Genomic DNA, 20,002 nt, shown 5'->3' on the forward strand with positions numbered 1-20,002 from the left:
TAATTGAGCAAGGGGGGCAAGTTCTATCCACAACGAACAACAGAACTTGGCAGCTTTGACTAGTTTTACAAGAAATGGACTGTGTAATCTCCCTCAATGGCAAAGGAAAGCTGCTGAGGCCAGGCATGTATCAATAGTGCCCTTGCCCTGAGGCCCAGAGAGGTCAATGCATGAAGCTGTGAAGGTTAAGCCTGAGTTACGTGGAAATCCCAAGATGTTGGGGATGCCAGAAGGTAGGATATGTGCTAAGGAGAGTTGCTAACAGGAAGTGGAAACAGCCCAAGAGAAAGAAGTGTATTGTAGTTAACAAAGTTGAAAGGAGTTTGAGACCTGGACAGCTCTTTGACATCAGACATAGAAATGCAGAATTTGGAGTTTGCCTTGCTGGTTTTTGGTCTTACTTTGGTCCAGTATTTCTTCACTATGCTCCCTTTCTTCCATTTTGAAATGGTAATGTATATGCTGTGCTATTGTATGTTAGAAGAATGTGATCTGTTTTTTGATTTTTATTTTATGGAAGGTTGTAGTTAAGAGATTGCCTTGAGTCTCAGAAGAGACTGGACTTTTAAACAGTGTTGAGTCTATGATAGACTATGGAGATTTTTTTGAAGTTGAACTAAATGTTTGCATTATGGTATAACTGCAAGTCTATTGGGGCCAGGGAGTGGAATGTGATGATTTGAGTAAGAACGGTCCCCATAGGCTCATAGGTTTGAATGCTTAGTTACCAGAAAGTAGAACAGTTTGAAAGGATTAGAAGGATTAGGGGCTGTGACCTTATTGAAGGAAACGTGTAGCTGAGTGTTGGGATCTCTTAGTCTGGCCTCTACCCTCCTCCTCCCCCAATGGTGACCAAGCTTCCGAAAACAACCCTAGTTCCGTGTTTTGAGTTGTTTACTCAGGCCTAACTTCCTGGGAACATGTTGCCCCTGCTCTGACCTCCTGGGCATACTTTGAGCCTACCACCTGGCTGGGCCTGCTTCCTGTTTTGGGTCAGGTATAAAAACTTCCCTTATGCTGTAAATAAACGGCTTCGGGTTCTACCTTCATTCAGTCAGTGTGATGTGTCTTCAATCCTGATGTCCTTCACTCGGGTTCGGTTCCAGGCCATGCAGGCATGGCAACTGAGGGTGGCCTTTGAGGTTTCAAAAGTCCATGCCAGGCCTAGTCTCTCATCTGTTGCCTGCTGGTCAGAATCAAGCTCTTCGTTACTGCTCCAGTACCATGCGTGCCACCATTCATGCTCCTTGCCATGATGATAATGGACTAAAACTCTGAAACTGTAAGCAAGCCCCCATTAAGTGCTTTCTTCTGTACGAATTGCCTTGGTCGTGGTTTTTTCACAGTACTAGAACAGTGACTAAAGGACTGTATGTTTGCCTCCATGTAAATCTCTGTATTGTGTGTGTATGCATGGTACCCGCCAGAAGAGGGCATCAGACACTCTGGAACTGTAGTTATAAATGTTTGTGAGCCACCATATGGATGCTGGCTGTCGTACCTGGGTCCTCCAGAAAAGCAACAAGTGCTCCTAAACACCGAGCCATCTCCCCAGTCTCTTTTTCCCTCATTTTTAGGCAGGGTCTCACTATGTATCCCTGGCTGGCCTGAAACTCACTACATAGGCTAGGCTGACCTCAAACTTACAGATATCTGCCTATCTCTACCTCCCAAGTGCTGAGATTAAAAGGTATGATCACCATGCCCAGCTGAACCTACATTATCAAGGAGAAGTGAGAAAGAACTCTCAAGAGTGGGCAAGATTCCTACAGAGGAATTTTTTTGTGAGTCAAGGTCTTGCTGTATAAATAAAGTGGGCCTGCAGATCATAGACAACCCAGGTCGGTCTCAAACTCACAATCTCCTTGCCTCTACCTCCCAATAATGAGGACAGAAGCTAGAAATGGTCAAGCAGGAATCCTCACAATTAGTGGGTACATGCTCTGATTTCCTAATAAGATTTTAGGCCTTGGTTCTCACCAACCAAAGTAACCCCAGAACTAAACAATACAGGCCATTGCTGATTCCCAGACTTAACAATTTATCTCCCAATGTACTCCATGTTTTCCTACCACTGATTTTCCTACCACTGGAAAAAATAAAGAAAAAGTTGAGGTTAAGGTCAGAGGATGGGAAGCCCATGTTGGTGAGGGCGGCTACTTTAATGGTTCATTTCCCCTTGACCACTTATTAAAGCAGACAGCACACAGAGAATGGAGAACACATTATTGAGTCACATTGTTGGCCCTGGCTTTGCCTGGAAGCGTGAAGGAAATGTCTCCTTGATGCTGGTCTTCCTCTCTGTAGCCTAGACACTGGTTAGAGCATACCAGATGGGCTCCCCCAAACAAGAACACAGGACACTCTCCACTCTTACAGATCATTCTGAAAGAAACACTACCACCATTCTCTGGAACCTAGCTGTCCTTGGAGAGGAAGGGGAAAGTAGTTTTCCTTTTAACCCCTCTGGCACTTTATCAAAACCTCCAAGCATGGTCATTGAAAATGAAAAGGTGAGTCAGGCCTGTCTCATACTTTTCATTATTTTGTAATAGTTAAATAAAGCCTGAGCAAAATTTACACCTTTTTAGATAAATCTTGATTAGGTATACACATTTTCATCCAGTACTTAATAACTGTTATCGAGAATAGGATGGTAATTAGGATAATTTAAATCCATTGATTTAAGTAGAGGTTTGACATTTGTGTACTAAACTTTAACCTTAGAAATTTTAAGAATATATATATGTGTGTGTGTGTGTGTGTGTGTGTGTGTGTGTGTGTGTGTGTGTGTATAATCTCTAAGTCTCATATTTTATGTACTTTAAGTAATTTATTCAGATCCCCATAACTTCCATAGCTTTTTATTTTACTTTTTCATTTTGGAAACAGATGATTATCTTAATCTTAGATGCAAATCCCTTTCTACTAAAAATATTTTTTATCTTTACATACTTTTAATATTGATTTCACCAAAGTTCACCCTGAGAAACCAATGAGTTTAAGTAAGCCATAGGTACCACGAAAGCAGCTGCACTGGGAAGTCTTTGCCCAGCATAGATGATGGCTTCTCATAGACACAGGGATGAAGACCATTCTTTCCAGCCTCCCCCAACCTATATTATCTAGTCCTCCCAAACACCACCAGGGCCAAGTGAAATTTGCAGCAGACTTGCTTGATTTCCAGCCCCCAAATCATGAAACAGAGACTTATTATTAGTTAAGAATGTTCAGCCTTAGTTTAGATTTTTCCCACTAGCTCTTATAACCTAATTTAACCTGTTTCTCTTCATCTGCATTTTATCTTGAAGCTTTTTACCTTTCTTTCATCTGTATGTCCTGCTTTCCTGCTTCCTCTGTTTTTGGCTGGCTAATGGATGCTTGGCTGGCTGGCCTCTAGAGTCCCCCTCTCTCCCTTGTTCTCTCTGGAGCCTAGATTCTGCCTCCTACCTACTCTCTTCCCATTAGCCCCTCCTATCTCTCTGCTGCATCGTTATTGGCCATTCAGCTTTTTATTAGACCAATGAGGTGCTTTATGCGGGCAAGGTAAAATAAATGCAGCTACATCTTTACATAGTTAAATAAATGCAGCACAAACAAATGTAACACTTATATAGCTTAATATTTTCCCTTTTCTCTAAAATAGGAAAGATTTTAACTATATACAGTAAAACAATTATCAAGTAAGAATTGCACTTACAATATCCAGCCTATTTGTATTTGGCAAATTCAGAGAAAATACTGCATTATTTGTTCTATCTTAGTGAGTCCAAAGTTTTTAACCTAATTTACCTTCTATCATAACTAAGGAAAACTGTAACTATAACTACCTAGTTTTCAACTCCATCAAAGACCACAAAAGGGTATAATATTACCTGAGTAAACTGGAAATGCAGTACAAGCCACTTACAAAACTATAGGAATAGCAGAGACATCTGGATGTCTGGATAGTCAGCCAAGGTTCCTCTGTAATGTTGGGGCATCCATCTTTGGCCTACAGGCCTAGAATATCTGGCAGAATTTTCTATGAAGCAAGAATTTAAAGGATTGTCTTATCTTGTTTTGGCAAAGTTCTGCAGTTACTTTCCTTTGTGTACTGCAGAATATTTGGCAGACTTTTCTATGAAGCAGAAATTTTGAAGGACTGTCCTACCTTGTTTTTCCCAAGTTTAGCAGTCACTTTCCTTTGTGTCCTGTATGTCCAGTTTGGACAGTATGCTGTCAGCAGTTGAGGCAAGGACAGTCTCTTGCTCAAATGGCTAGCTTTGCCATAATGAAAGCAAACTCCACATGGGTTCTTTGATGTCCATCATCCTTTTATGAAGTAGATTGATACTGCAGGAGCAGATGTGTCTCACTGTCATGGAAAATCCTATGTAATTAAACATCTTCAATGTCATATTCTCTAGGTCTCTGAAGCATTTGAAGAGTTCTCATCTATAAAAACTTTATGTTTAACCTTGAAAGCAAACCTCATATGACTAATTTGATTATTATATATGACTACTCACCTGCATTTTTCAATTATACATTACATTTTAAATAAGCTGCATAATGCAATACCTTAAACAAGAATATAAGCATACAGATAGAAAAATAAAAATAACTTTTAAATTTGTATCAATATACCAAAATCCATACCAATATAAAATATTTGAGGTAATAATTGTCTTTTTATCCTACAGTCCTTCCTATATCTCCACTAAATGATGACAAACATCCATAATTCACCAAACGACCAAAAACCACCCACCCCAGCTCTTGGGAATGTGGGCATTATGTTCTCTAGACTGCTTCCTGATGTCTTGGGGCAATGTTATCGCCAGAGGACTCCGAGGAAGTTGAGATAATTGTCAAGTCCTAGAAAAACTAGCTATAACATTTGTTTCCGGGTCTTTGCAGGAATGGGAAAGTGCAAGGCCTATCTGAGGTCCTAGCTAGAATAGGCTGTACCATCTCAGATAGCAGCCTTGAAGCTGTTCTGAACCCAGAACTCTGCAACAGAGGCACTATGAAAGGCTGGATCACTTGAGCCACTCATTTTCATTGGTGTCTGGTCCCCTTGCTCTGAAAACGCACACACTTTCAAACATAACCTATATACCTACATTAACACAAGTATAGACGATGCATTGTGCATTGTACACAAGACAGCCAAGGATAATTTTTATTTTAAGTTTGAACAGGTAAAAAGACATCTGTCAACTTTGTAAATTTATTTAGCGTGTATAACCAAACCTCTGTCTATGCCATTATCTAAAGAATGGCATATAATAATAAGTCATGAGAACTCTGTAGGCAACAAGATGTATCTTGTCTCATCCAGTCTCAGAGCTGTTCCCATCTTGAGGGAGCAGCGTATGTGTCACCTGTCTTGTAGTTTTCTAGGTTTAATTATTTATGTCTGTAGCCAAGATTTTCAGGGAGTCTCCCCCAATCAAATCTGGTCTCTATTAACCTTGAAGGAATCCACAGCCTTTCATTTCTTGTGGAAACAAAAGCATAATCTCTTTCCTAATACAATACATTTCCTGAATTCCATTTTTAAAGTCAAGACATTCTTAAAGTATCCAGGCTGGTTTATTTTAGCAATCTCTTTTACAATCCCATGCCTCTCAGCAGCTTCTGTTCACTCATCAGCATTCAAAAAATCCAAAATCAACACAAGGCCACACAGGATCCAGACTTCTGTGGCTTTCCCGTCTTTATCTGGCCTTTTCCTTTATATTACTTTACTCTCTCTTTATTTACTTTATTATATTTAAACCATTTATTTTTTCCCTATGACTGTTTATACCCATTTTCTTTTCTCTCTTATGTGCCTACACACATTTTTTTAACATATTGTAACCTGTTTAGAGACTTTATTCTGCCTGGACCTGTCTTTATTTCTAACTGTGTGAACTCACTGGGTGGCCTTGTGCTGGCAGCTGGTTCCTCCCTGCTTGGCTCCATGAGCATTTTTAAAACTCCAGGGTCACCATAAGAGCTAAAGTCTATAATCTTAGCAGGGCCAGCTATAAAGTTTAATTTTTAACTGAAAGTAGAAACCTGGGGCTGGAGAGATGGCTCTGTGTTGTTCTTCCAGAGGACCTGGGTTCTACTCCCAGAACTTACATGGTGATCACAACTGTCCACAACTCCAGTTCCAGGGGACCTGACACCCTCTTCTCACATCCAAAGGTACCAGGTATGCATGTGGTACATACATGTAGGCTAAACACTCATACACATAAAATGAGTAAATCTAAAAAATAATTTTTAAGAATGTATAAAACACCTCATGAATTTTCATATGATCCCTATCTCTTTATCATTCTTATTTTAGATACACTAAAATACAGTGCTCCCCCATACAAGTATTGGCCATCATCAGTTTTGCTCTTTTTTTTTTTTTTTTTTTTTTTTTTTTTTTGGTTTTTCGAGACAGGGTTTCTCTGTGGTTTTGGAGCTTGCCCTGGAAATAGCTCTTGTAGACCAGGTTGGCCTCGAACTCACAGAGATCCGCCTGCCTCTGCCTCCTGAGTGCTGAGATTAAAGGTGTGAGCCACCACCGCCCGGCTAATTTTGCATTCTAACCAAGTATTTTCCCAGTGCTGTTTTGACTTCCTCTGTAGTGGCTTTTCATTATTTTTTTTTTGAGGCTAAAGCAATTACATCAGATATAGTTTCAGAATTCAGCCTCGAATCACAGCTAATATCTTTGCAATCCAGCTCTTTGGTTTACAACTGCTGCATCTTTGAGTAGGTCATGGAGCATGTAGGCCCCTCCTTGTTTGTTAAACAACAGCTTCTTGGCAGAAATAACTTCCTCATAAAAACACGCCTCTTACTTTTTTATCTCTCTGCAAAAGGACCACAAGAAGAAAAGGCTCATGCAGAACATCAATCCCTGGTTTGTAGGTTAGAAGTAAGACCACGATGCTCTTTCACCACGTGCCTTTGTGCTGTGGGGCCTGCCCATGTTCTCACACACACTAAAGCATGCACTGTGAAGCAACCATTGCTGGAAGGCGTGAACTCCTCACTTGGATCTGCTGATACCTGATGGGTAATTAAAAAAAAGACTAGAGTTTGGATTGAGGTAATCCTCTGCATCACGGTTTGACCAAGACTTTGATTATTGGTAACTGATCCCTACCCCAATTCTGTCTAATGTTCATATCAGTAGCCTGGAAATACACAGGGAGATTTGACCTCTGTTTCCTTGTTGTGGCTACAGTGACTAACCCCCCCCCCTCTCTCTCTCACACACACACACACACTTTGGGGACAGGATCTCACTATATAGTGCTGGCTGGCTGGAGATTGCAGCATAGACCAAGTTAAACTGATAGAGATCTGCCTGCCTGCCTCCACTGAGTACCAAAATGTCAGACTAAAGTCCCTTCTTGCCTTTTCACTATTATTCTATTTTATTCTCCTTGGGTAAGTGTACAGACTGTAAGTGTCACAGCTCAGATGGAAAGGGGTCCTGGCAATCGGGAGCCAAGGAATACTAGGTGCACAGCTCAGGTAGAAGAGTGTTCTGACAGTAGGGAGTCAGGGAATAGCCCAGGTCTCAGTAAGCGTAGCAGCTTATAGTCCTGCTCTAGGGAAAGGGTTCCCCAGTGTCACAGCTCTGCTCTGGCAGGAGAGAGCTTCCCCAGTGAATTTGTTACGATTCCGCTCCAGTGTAACAGCTCTGCTCTGCTGGGTAAGGTTTCACCAGCTAAAGTGTTACAAGTTGTAACAACTTGGGGCTGCTAGGGGAAGGCTTGTCCGGAAAGTGCTACAGCCCTGCTCTTCTGATCTGCTCCAGGGAGAGAAGGTCTTCGCCCAAACTTCATTCAAGAGATTTATTGGGAGGGAAGAATGCAGGAGAATGGCAGCCTCTTCAAGGGTGGAAGAACAGCCGCAAACTGAGCAAGCACAGGGCTTATATAGGGTTTCTTACGGGTGGAGTTTTTTCCAGAGAGATTTTCAGGGTGGGACTTGGTCAGATTTCAGTGCCTTGAGTTCCGGTTGGCTATATCTCTGCTCAGGGATTGGTTGGCTTTCCCTGCACAGGTATTGGTTGGGTTTCAGTTTAGTTAATCAGGTTCAGATTTGGCTCTGGTTTCAGGTTCCAGACTGTGTTTCTTTCACCGGCCCTTTTTACCTCTTTGGCTCTAGTTTTGGGGTCAGGGCACATTTCTTTCACTGACTCTGATTGTAGGGCCAAAGTGTGTTTCTTTGGCACTGGTTTCAGAGTCAGGGTGTATTTCTTTGGTTCTAGATTCAGGGCTAAAGTTTTTTTTTTTTTTTCCACTGGCTTAGGTCTCTGAACCAGGGTGTGTTTCACTGACTCTGATTTCAGGACCAGGGTGGGTTTCTTTGGCTGGCCCCTTTACCCTACACAGACCTAACTTGGAATATTAGACTTGGGACTTCTGGCCTGAGACTTGATAACAAACTCTATGTATATATTGGTCGTTGTTTTTCCTATGGATCATATACTATGGAAAACTGAGTATTTTGTATCGAAAGTTGTTTTATTCTCCAAATAAATCCACAGGTAAAAAGTACAGGACAAGGATCCAAAGAGCAACAGAAAGGCTTTAGTTTAGGAATGTATATACTCTCTTGCAGAGGACCAGAGTTCCGTTCCCAGTATTCACAGGGTGGATCACACAGTCTGTAGTTCCAATTCTAGGATATAGCCATCGCCCTCTTCTGGACTTTGTACAACCACCGTACCCCATCTCCGCACCACCACCCCAAATATATATGGAATTAAAAATCTTTTCTCTTTCTCCTTTGAGATAGGGTCTCACAGTATAGCCGGGGCTGGCCTGAAACTCGTTTTTTGTAGACTAGGCTGGCTTCGAACTCACAGGTCCTTCTGCCTCGCCAACCACAAATAATTAAAACCTTAACAGTGTCCTATGGGACACTATGAAAGCAGTGCTAAGAGGAAAGTTCATAGCACTAAGTGCCCAATTAAAGAAAGCGGAGAAAGCACACATTGGAGACTTAACAGCACACTTGAAAGATCTAGAAAAAAAAGAAGCTGATTCACCCAGGAGGTCTAGAAGACTGGAAATAATCAAACTGAGGGCTGAAATCAACAAAATAGAAACAGAGAAAACAATCCAAAGAATCAATTAATCAAAAAGCTGGTTCTTGGAGAAAATCAACAAGATTGACAAACCCCTATCCAAGTTAATCAAACGGCAGAGAGAGAACATGCAAATTAATAAGATCAGAAATGAAAAGGGGGACATAACCACAGACACAGAGGAAATTCAGAGAATCATTAGATCTTACTATGAAAGTTTATATGCCACAAAGTTGGAAAATGTAAAAGAAATGGACATTTTTTTAGATAAATACCATATACCAAAGTTGAACCAAGAACAGGTGAACAATCTAAACAGACCTGTTAGTCGCGAAGAGTTAGAAGCTGTTATCAAAAATCTCCCTACCAAAAAAAAGCCCAGGACCAGATGGTTTCAATGCAGAATTCTACCAGAACTTCCAGGAAGAGCTAATACCTATACTCCTTAACGTATTCCACAATATAGAAACAGAAGAGTCACTGCCTAACTCCTTTTATGAAGCTACAGTTACCCTAATACCAAAACCACACAAAGACACAACCAAGAAAGAGAATTACAGGCCAATCTCACTCATGAACATCGACGCGAAAATTCTCAATAAAATACTGGCAAACCGAATCCAAGAGCACATTAGAAAAATTATCCATTATGATCAAGTCGGCTTCATTCCAGAGATGCAGGGCTGGTTCAACATACGCAAATCTATCAATGTAATCCATCATATAAATAAACTGAAAGAAAAAAACCATATGATCATCTCACTAGATGCTGAAAAAGCATTTGACAAAATTCAACACCCATTTATGATAAAGGTGTTGGAGAGACTGGGGATACAAGGATCATACCTAAATATAATAAAAGCAATATACAGCAAGCCGACAGCTAACATCAAATTGAATGGAGAGAAACTCAAAGCCTTTCCACTAAAATCAGGAACGCGACAAGGCTGTCCACTCTCTCCATACCTCTTCAATATAGTGCTTGAAGTTCTAGCAATAGCAATAAGACAACATAAGGGGATCACGGGGATTCGAATTGGAAAGGATGAAGTTAAACTTTCGTTATTTGCTGACGATATGATAGTGTACATAAGCGACCCCAAAAACTCTACCAAAGAACTCCTACAGCTGATAAACACCTTTAGTAACGTGGCAGGATACAAGATCAACTCCAAAAAATCAGTGGCCCTCCTATACACAAAGGATAAAGAAGCAGAGAGGGAAATCAGAGAAGCATCACCTTTCATGATAGCCACAAATAGCATAAAATATCTTGGGGTTACTCTAACCAAGGAAGTGAAAGACCTATTTGACAAAAACTTTAAGTCTTTGAAGAAAGAAATTGAGGAGGATACCAGAAAATGGAAAGACCTCCCCTGCTCTTGGATTGGGAGAATCAACATAGTAAAAATGGCAATTCTACCAAAAGCAATCTATAGATTCAATGCAATCCCCATCAAAATCCCATCAAACTTCTTCACAGACCTTGAGAGAACAATAATCAAGTTTATATGGCAAAACAAAAAACCCAGGATAGCCAAAACAATCTTATACAATAAAAGAACTTCTGGAGGCATTACCATCCCTGACTTCAAACTCTATTATAGAGCTACAGTATTGAAAACAGCTTGGTATTGGCATAAGAACAGAGAAGTCGACCTATGGAATCGAATAGAAGACCCAGATATTAACCCACAAACTTATGAACACCTAATTTTCGACAAGGGAGCTAAAGGTATACAATGGAAGAAGGAAAGCATCTTTAACAAATGGTGCTGGCATAACTGGATGTCAACCTGTAAAAAAATGAAAGTAGATCCATATCTATCACCATGCACAAAAATCAAGTCCAAATGGATTAAAGACATCAACATTAATCCGTCCACTTTGAACCTGATAGAAGAGAAAGTGGGAAGTAGTCTACAAGATTTAGGCACAGGAGGCCTCTTCCTAAGTAGGACCCCAGCAGCACAGACAATAAGAGAAACAATGAATAAATGGGATCTACTGAAACTGAGAAGCTTCTGTAAAGCAAAGGACACTGTCAGTAGGACAAAAAGGCTGCCTTCTGACTGGGAGAAAATCTTCACCAACCCCTCATCAGACAAAGGTCTGATCTCCAAAATATACAAAGAACTCAAGAAACTAGGCACTAAAACTCTAATTAACCCAATTAAAAAATGGGGTACTGAACTTAACAGAGAATTCACAACAGATGAACTTCGAATGGCCAGAAGACACTTAAGGTCATGCTCAACCTCCTTAGCGATCAGGGAAATGCAAATCAAAACCACTTTGAGATACCATCTTACACCTGTCAGAATAGCTAAAGTCAAAAACACCAACGATAGCCTATGCCGGAGAGGATGTGGGGTGAGGGGAACACTCATCCATTGTTGGTGGGAATGCAAACTCGTGCAGCCACTGTGGAAATCAGTGTGGCGGTTTCTCAGGAAACTGGGAGTCAACCTCCCTCAGGACCCAGCAATACCACTCTTGGGAATATACCCTAAAGATTCCCTAACATACTACAAAAGCATTTGTTCAACTATGTACATAGCTGCACTATTTGTAATAGCCAGAACATGGAAGCAACCTAGGTGCCCCTCAAAAGAAGAATGGTTAAAAAAGGTGTGGAACATATATACATTAGAGTTTTACTCGGCGGTAAAAAACAATGACATCTTGAATTTTGCATGCAAATGGATGGAAATAGAAAACGCTTTACTGAGTGAGGTAAGCCAGACCCAAAAAGAGGAACACGGTATGTATTCACTCATAAGTGGATTCTAACCATAATTAAAGGTCTTTGAGCCTATTATTCGTGATCCTAGAGAAGCTAAATAAGAAGATGAACCTGATGAAGAGTATTTAGCTATCCACCAGGAGGTAGGAAATAGACAAGAGTCCCAGGTAACCTCGGGTGCATGGGGGGGTGGGAGGGTCGATGGAGGGGGAGAGGGCTAGAGAGAAGGGAGTAGGGGGGGGACGGGGAAAGCTTGGTGGCCGGGGATGGGGGGGGAGGGAGGTAGGATGAATATGGGATCAGGGAACAATATATTTCAACTAAGGGAGCCATTTTAGGGTTTACAGGAGACTTGATTATATATGGGACCCCAGGTCCAAGGAGAAATCCCCCAGATTGCTCTCTGGACAGAGGAGAGGGTGCCTGAATCGGCCGTGGCCCATGACCATACTGATGTATATTTTGCTTATCACCATAGATCCTTCGTCTGGCGAAGGACGGCGATGCAGTCGGAGGCCCACATTGGAGCACTGGATTGAGCCCCCCGAGGTCCGGAGGGGGAGCGGAAGGAGGAGGAACATGAAAGACGAAATCAGTACTGCGAGGGATGCTAGCACCCACTGATACAAGGGAACGGATCTGATGAGAGTTTACCAGGGCCAGTCGGACTGGGACTGAACGAGGACGTGATCTAGTCAGATTCTCGGAATTTGGCCGGATTCTCTGACTGTGGCTGGCCCGGGGTCTTTCTGAAAAGCCATTGACTATGACACTGGGACCTGTTTCCTCTGCATATGCTGGATTTTGGGGATCCAGTCTGTTTGGACGCTCGCCTTCCTGGACCTGGAGGGAGGGGGAGGGAGCTGGAGCTTCCCACAGGGCAGGAAACCCTGACTGCACTGGGGGACGGAGGGGAAGGAGGGGGGGGAGTGGGGGGAGTGGGAGGGTGTTGGGAGGGGGAGCAGAAATGGAAACTTTTATAATTTAATAAAATTTACTAAAAAAAAAAAAAAGAAGAAAAAAAAATTTCCCTAACCCATAAAAACCTCAGACCTTCTTACAATAAATAACTTCTGCATTGGAAAAAAAAAAAAAAAAAAGGCCACAAGACTCAGAAGTGGGTGTGGCCTTCAGGCGACTTAGCGCTCCCGGAAGCCCTCAGGCCCCGCCCCGGCCCCGCCCCGCTTCAGTTCCCGCAGGCCTCGGGGGCCGCCGGGGCCTGACTGCGGGTTCCCGGCTGGAGCTCTGGCTCTGCGGCGCGGGCCGGTGGGACGTTGGCGGGAGTTCCCTACGGGACGGAGGAAGCATCCGACCGTCTCCTCCCAAGCCCGCCTCGGGTCACGATGTCGTCCGGAGCCGGTTCTCGGCGGCCACGGGAGCCCGCTGAGCAGGAGCTGCAGCGGCGGCGGGAGCAGAAACGGCGGCGGCACGACGCGCAGCAGCTGCAGCAGCTCAAGCACCTGGAGTCCTTGTGAGTCGGCGGGGCCGCGGGGCGCGATCGGGGGCCGCGGGGCACGGCCTTGCCTGCACCGGCCGCAGCGGACGGGCCCCGGGCTCCCTACGCGGGAGGGAGGCCGGTTAGTGTCCCCGCCACAGCGACAGTGGCGGTGGCAGTCGCCGCGTCCGGAGGCTGGGTTCTGAGCCCCGCGGCCCCTGGGTGCCGTGCGACGCAGACCTCCTGTCCTCTGCCACCGACGGGACGGGCGGGAAGCCCAGGGGTGGAAACTGCGGAAGACACGCGGGAAGGCGGCTGGTCCCCGCAGCCGGCCGAGGGTGGAGCCCGAGGACCAGCCACGCTGGTGGGTGACGTCGTGCGTAGGTGAGGGAAAGTGGCCGGCCTGGCTCTGCCGGCAAAACCAGGATAAAAGTCAGAAGCAGGCAACAGAGGTTTAGGGCCACTGAGCGTGGTAGACACAGTTTATGGGGGTGTGAGGACAGGAAATTGGAGAGCAGAGGTTTACTTGTTATGCAGACAGCTCTCTCTCTCTCTCTCTCTCTCTCTCTCTCTCTCTCTCTCTCTCTCTCTCTGTGTGTGTGTGTGTGTTTCCGGTTTCCTCAGGTGCTATATCCATCTTGTTTTCAGACTTGATTTTTTTTTATTATTTTTGCGTACACGTCACTGGCACATTAAGCTTGTGTTGGTGTTTTTGTTTTGTTGAGCTTTTCCTTATATATTTCCCCACTACCCCGTGTATCTTGTTCTTTTCTTTTTAAGACAGGGTCTCACTAGGTTACACTGTGACTCCTTATCCTCCTGTCTTAGACTAGAACAGTAAAATTTTTCACATGTGACCCCTTTCAGTTCACCTAAGAAATTTTTACACTACCGCAGGCGTATGTGACTACAAATCAAATATTTGTTGATAAAAGAGTTATAAGGAAATTTATTTAAAAACAGTTCTTCTTAGACATATAATTTTAACATTTATTAAAGACAAAAGCAAGTTTGCGTACTAATGAGAGAGATGTACTTGTTTGTTTTTCCATAAGCAGTCCAGTTGTGGCTGGATATTTGAATGCTGAAGAATGTGGAGCATCTGCAACAATTTTCAGAGTTGCTTTATATTTTGATTCTGTAAGTGTTAGAGCTTTTGACACTACTGTCACTGTGCACAGGTACAAAGTACATAGTGTAATAACAGAAGTATGTTTACAGCCATTTCAGAAACTGTTGAGAGTTCTGTCCTGTATACTTGCCTTATCTGTGTGCCTGGTGCCAGAGGAAGAACCAGGTGGGTGCTGGGAACCAAACCTTCTGCCTTCTGCAAGAGCAGCGAGTGCTCTTAATGACTGACCCATCTCTCCAACACCACTGAACAATTTTTTTTATGAAACTCGGCAACTTCAGCAGCAATTTTTAAAATCAAATATTCTGGGCCAGCAAGATGCCACAAGCAAGTGGAAAAGCCCTGCTGCCAAGCCTAATGGCTTCCCAGGATCCATATGCTAGAAGGCAAGAACTGACAACTGCAAGTTGACCTCTGACCTCTGCACACATGCAGTAGCACATAAATATGAGCACACTAAATAAGCACATGAAAATGTGATAAGATATTCTAACACAGTACTACATGGAGATAATCCTAACTTAGTGCACAACCAAGCGATGGTACTAGGAAGATACTGAAAGCCTATGTGTGATTAAACCGTTGCTGGTATTAGAACCTTCTTCAGGATTCCAACGTTTACCAAGGATCAGGGGAGACGTCCAGCCTTGTAGACCGAACAAGTGCCGGGCCTTGGAATAGGCTTTCCGGTTTGCCAGCACTGCAGTTACTGAAGCCTCACCCAGAAGCACAGAGAACGCTGGCAGCCATGGTGTGAAGTATTTGAAGAACTTACTGATACAAGTGTGTTTGAGGATCCTGATTCACCTGTTGTGACTGTTCATAAAACTCCCAACATTAGTGGGAAAATAAGGAGAGTGACCGTGCTGGCAGTTGTTCTAGCGGCAACGGTGTCACAGTGGACAGAGTGACAAAGGAAAAGTCTGAACTCAGCGATGTAATTGACTGGCTCCAGATGCACATGAACAGTCAGATGGTTTCTAAGTGTGCCCTGGGAGAGAATCTTCTCTCCAGCAGCCATAGAGCTCAGGTTGCAGGAGATCAAGCCAAATCTCCCATTGTAAGATTGGCTGAATTAGAAAATTCAAGCTCCAGCTGCTGAGAGGGTCAGCAGTTATAGTAAGGGCACTGGTTGGCAAGGAACTGGATTCTGCTCTTGGATGGAGATGTGAAAGGATCCTACCTGAACCTGCGGATTCTCAATGGCTTATCTCAGCTGAGAAAGTAGACTCTTCACCCTCAGCAGAGGATGCACCCATACCCCGTCCCCTGTAGCATTGTCCTCTCTGCATTTGCCCAAGGGATTCACCCTCATCATCTGCCAGGCAGAGCGACTTTCCTGGAAGAGATGCCAGGTTCCGTACTGATACCCCCAGGGCCCATTGATAGCTGCCTCTCGATCTATAGCCAGACTTAAGGCAGGCTTCTAGAGGGGGATTGAAAGCATGGTTCGTTCATGAGGAGGCGCACCATACCACTAAAGAGCTTGCTCAATGAGTTTGCTCATTCACCCAAGCAGAATGTGTGGGAATAGACTTTACGGGCATGGGATAATGGTGGGAGGAACATACAACTGAATCAGGATGAGTTTACTGAGCTGGGCCCACTGAGTGGAGATTCTGTTGTTTTTTTTTTTAAGTTTATTTTTATTTTATTTGCTTTGGTGTTTTACCTGCCTGATGTCTTCATGAGGGTGTCAGATCTTAGAGTCACAGACAGCTGTGAGCTGCCATGTGGGTGCTGGGAACTGAACCCAGGTCCTCTGGAAGAGCAGTGAGTGCTCTTAACCACTGAGCCATCTCTCCAGCCCGAGTCTGGGTTTAATATGGAAACTCATACAGTTTTTTTAAGGTGTCAAAAGTTTGATTGGTTTGCTGAAGTGTTTGTCAAAAGATGGCCTGCTGTCCCTTCTCTTAATATTGATGAAACTGTAGTGTGTACAGTGTGTGAAGCCCAGAAGACATGTCCTTCGCTAGTCTTACAGACAAAAAATGGTGAGGGGGCACCAGTACCTTTGAAGATCTTTGTCATCGTCCTTTTCCTTGTGCCAGGCCTTAAGGTTGGAGATGTGGTAGTTAGATAAATTAAATGTTATGATATCATAGGTTCCCCAGGTTCCCCTAAGGAAGGACCTTGCTAAAATTCCCAAGAGTTTACTGTTAGCATTTCTCCCATCCCTCCCAAGAAGGACCTATGGCCTTTTTCAAGGTTAACTGTACACTGGGGGAAAGGAGACAATCAGACTGTCCAAGGTCTGGATTCCGGTGGTCCCAGGAACTCCCAAAAAGCATTGTGAACTTCCAGTTAAAGTAGGGACTTAATGGAATTTTGGCTGAAAGCCAACTCACAGTGAGTCCCCAAACTCATCCTGTATTTATTTTCAGTTCCAGAATGTATAATTGGGACAGATATACTCAGAAGCTGGAAGAGTTCCTACATAGGTCCCCTGACCTGTGGAGTGAGAACTGTTATTGGAAAAGCCAAGTGGAAGTCATCAGTGTTGTACCAGGGAAAGATGCCGGGTGAAGCTGGGCGGTGGTGGCACATGCCTTTAATCCCAGCACTCAGGAGGCAGAGGCAGATGCATCTCTGTGAGTTTGAAGTCAGCCTGGTCTACAGAGTGAGCTCCAGGACAGCCAAGGCTACACAAAGAAACTCTATTTCAAAAAAAAAAAAAAATACAGGGCTGGTGATTCCCACATTCCCACTCCTCCCTTTCACTATCCTCTCTGGTCTGTGTAGAAGACAGTGAGTTGTAGAGAACTGACAGTTGACTATCAAAAGCTCAATCAAGTAATAACTTATATTGTCAATTCTGCACCAGATATGGTGTCCATACTTGAGCAGATTAACACATTCAGCTGTTGATATAGCAAATACTTGCTTGCTTTTCTTTTCTTTTTTCTTTTTGGCTTTTCAAGATAAGAGTTTCTCTGTGTGCCCCTGGCTGTCCTGGAACTCACTATGTAGACCAGGCTGGCCTTGAACTCAGTTATTCACCTGTCTCTGCCTCCTGAGTGCTGGGTATAAAGGTGTGAGCCGCCATCACCTGGCTGCAAATGCTTTTTCTTAGGTATCTGTCCAGAAGGACCACCAGAAGCAGTTTACTTTCAGTTGGCAAGGCCAGCAGTATACCTTTACAGTTTTACATCAAGATTAACTCTGCAGGCCTGTGTCATAACTTAGTTCAAAGAGATCTTGACTATCTTTCTCTTCTACAGAATTTCATGCTGGTCCATTATGTTGATGATATTGTGCTGATTGGACCAAGTGAGCAGGAGGTAGCAACCACTTTGGATCTGTTGGTTGTGCCTATGTGCATCAAAGGGTGGAAAAGAAATCCGATAGAAATTGAAGGGCCTTCTACCTCAGTTAAATTCCTAGGAGACCAGTGGTGTGGGGCATGCAGAGATAGTCCTAAGGTGAAGGATAAAGTTATTATACCTGGCCCCTCCCACCACCAAGAGAAAACACAGCGTTTAGTTTGCCTGTTTGGATTCTGGAGACGGCACATTACCCCCTTGGGTGTGTTACCCCAGCCCATATACCAAGTATACTCGGAAAGCTGCTAGCTTGTTGGGCCTGCAACAAGAGAAGGCTCTTCAACAGGTTCAGGCTGCTCTCCCACTTGGACCATATGATCCAGCAGACCCAATGGTACTTGAGGTGTTAGTGGCAGATATGGATGCTGTCTGGGGTCTCTGGCAGGCCCCTTAGGTGAAGAGACCTTTGGGATTATGGCGCAAGGCTCTGCTGTCATGTGCAGACAACTATTTTCCCTTAGAGAGACAGCCCTTGTCCTGCTACTGGGCATTAATGGAAACTGAACATTTGACAATGGGCCACCAGGTTATTCTGTAACCGAGATGCTCTTCATGTGTTGGATATTACCTGACCCACTGTAATGACTAGTCTTGGTTGTCAACTTTATCTGGGGTAAACTACAATCTAGAATTGGTGGGCACACCTGTGAGAGATATTCTGCTTGGTTTGAAGTGGGTAAGTCCACTTCTAGTCCAGGCCTTTGAGGAGTGAAGACACACCTCTGATCCGGATTTTGAGGCGGGAAGACACACACCTTTAATGTGGACGACACCTCCTGCTGGAAGCCTATAGAAAGGCAATAGGAGGAGGAAGAAACTGTGCTCTTTGCCTGCTTGCCCTCACCATGCCAGCACAGCCTTTCCTTCACTGGCATTGGAGCCTACTTCGGAATCCCAGCATTTGCAGAAGACCAGCCAAGGCACTCAGCCTCGAGAGACTGTGCAGCTACTGGATTCCTGGGCTTTACGTTTATAGCTAGAGATTGTTGGGTTAGCTGGACTGCAGCCTATAAGTCATTCCAATAAGTTACACACGCGCGTGCGCGCGCACACACACACACACACACACAGAGATTCATTCCATAAGTTCTATAAGAACCTGATTAATACAGCCATAAAGTACTACGTACACAGCAGCAACCCATTATCAAATGGAAGTAGTATATACTATACATATTTGGGCCCAAGCATGTTCTAATGGTGCAAGCAAAGTACATGAAGAAGTTGCCCAAATACCTATGGTTTCTACTCCAGCTACAGTGCCTTCTGTACCCACACGTGAACCTATAGGCTCATGCAGTGTGCCCTGTGATGGCTGACTGAGGAGAAGACCAGGTTTACTGATGGCTTTGCACTTCTTGCCCTAGCTTTTCCTGACATTGCCTGATGGGCCCACAAACCACGTCGTCATAGTGGCAGACATGGAGGTTATGGACTTGACAGCTGCCGCAGGGTGCCAGGTCTGCCAGCAGCAGAGGCTAACAGTGAGCCCAGGTGTGGCACCAGTCCCTGGGATGACCAGCCAGCCTCCTGGTGGCACACCAGCAGCACTGGACCACTTCCTCCTTGGGAAGGCCAGCATCTTTCCTTACTGGAACAGATATTTATTCTTGCACATAATGCCTCTCCAAAGCCACCCACCTATGGACTTCCCAAAAGCTTTATCCACCATCATGGTGTTCAACGCGGCATTGCTTCTGACCAAGGAACTGATTTCATAGCCAGAGAAGTGTGAGCTTGGGCCCACGTTTTACTATGTTCCCACCATTCTGAAGCAGCTAGCCTGATAGAATGACGAAATGGCCTTTTGAAGACACTGCTAAAACACCAATTAAGTGGCAGTAGCCTGGATGGCTGAGGCGGGGTCCTCCAGAAAGTGGTATGTGCTTTGAGTCAGAGTCCAGCATGTGCTATGTACAGTTTCTCCCATAGTCAGAATCCATGGGTCCAGGATTCAAGGCGATGAAATAGAAATGGTTCCACTCACTGTCACCCTGGGGGCCTACTTGATGACCTTTCTGCCATTGTAGTGGTCCATTTAACACAACATTTAAGCCTCTCTAATAAATGTGTGTGTGTTCATTTTATCAGTTCTGTTCCTCTGGAGAACCCTAATACAATAGCTAACACTTCATATGCTAATTTTAAAAATAAAGAGAACATTTACTTGTTCTGAGCTTTGTTTTTCAGGACATCCTGTTCTTGTTTCAGTAGTGATGTGCACACATTAATTTTTGTTTTCTTTTGTTCCATCTATTGTCAGTGTTTCGAGCTATATCCTTAGCCC

General features: G+C 44.0%; 1 protein-coding gene across 1 annotated transcript in view; it reads left to right on the forward strand.

Annotated features, from left to right (window-relative positions):
• Window positions 1–13,002: 13,002 nt before the first annotated feature.
• The window catches only part of Rp9 (RP9 pre-mRNA splicing factor), a 28,495-nt gene continuing 21,495 nt past the window's right edge, over window positions 13,003–20,002 (forward strand). The window contains exon 1 of the mRNA XM_085689814.2: window positions 13,003–13,296. Coding sequence (XP_085545940.1) covers window positions 13,169–13,296 — 128 coding nt within the window. The 5' untranslated portion in view covers window positions 13,003–13,168. The remainder of the gene's footprint in view (window positions 13,297–20,002) is intronic.

Source organism: Myodes glareolus, chromosome 4 (genome assembly GCF_982192425.1).
Source record: "Myodes glareolus chromosome 4, mMyoGla1.1, whole genome shotgun sequence".
In the NCBI taxonomy this organism is placed as follows: Eukaryota; Metazoa; Chordata; class Mammalia; order Rodentia; family Cricetidae; genus Myodes; species Myodes glareolus.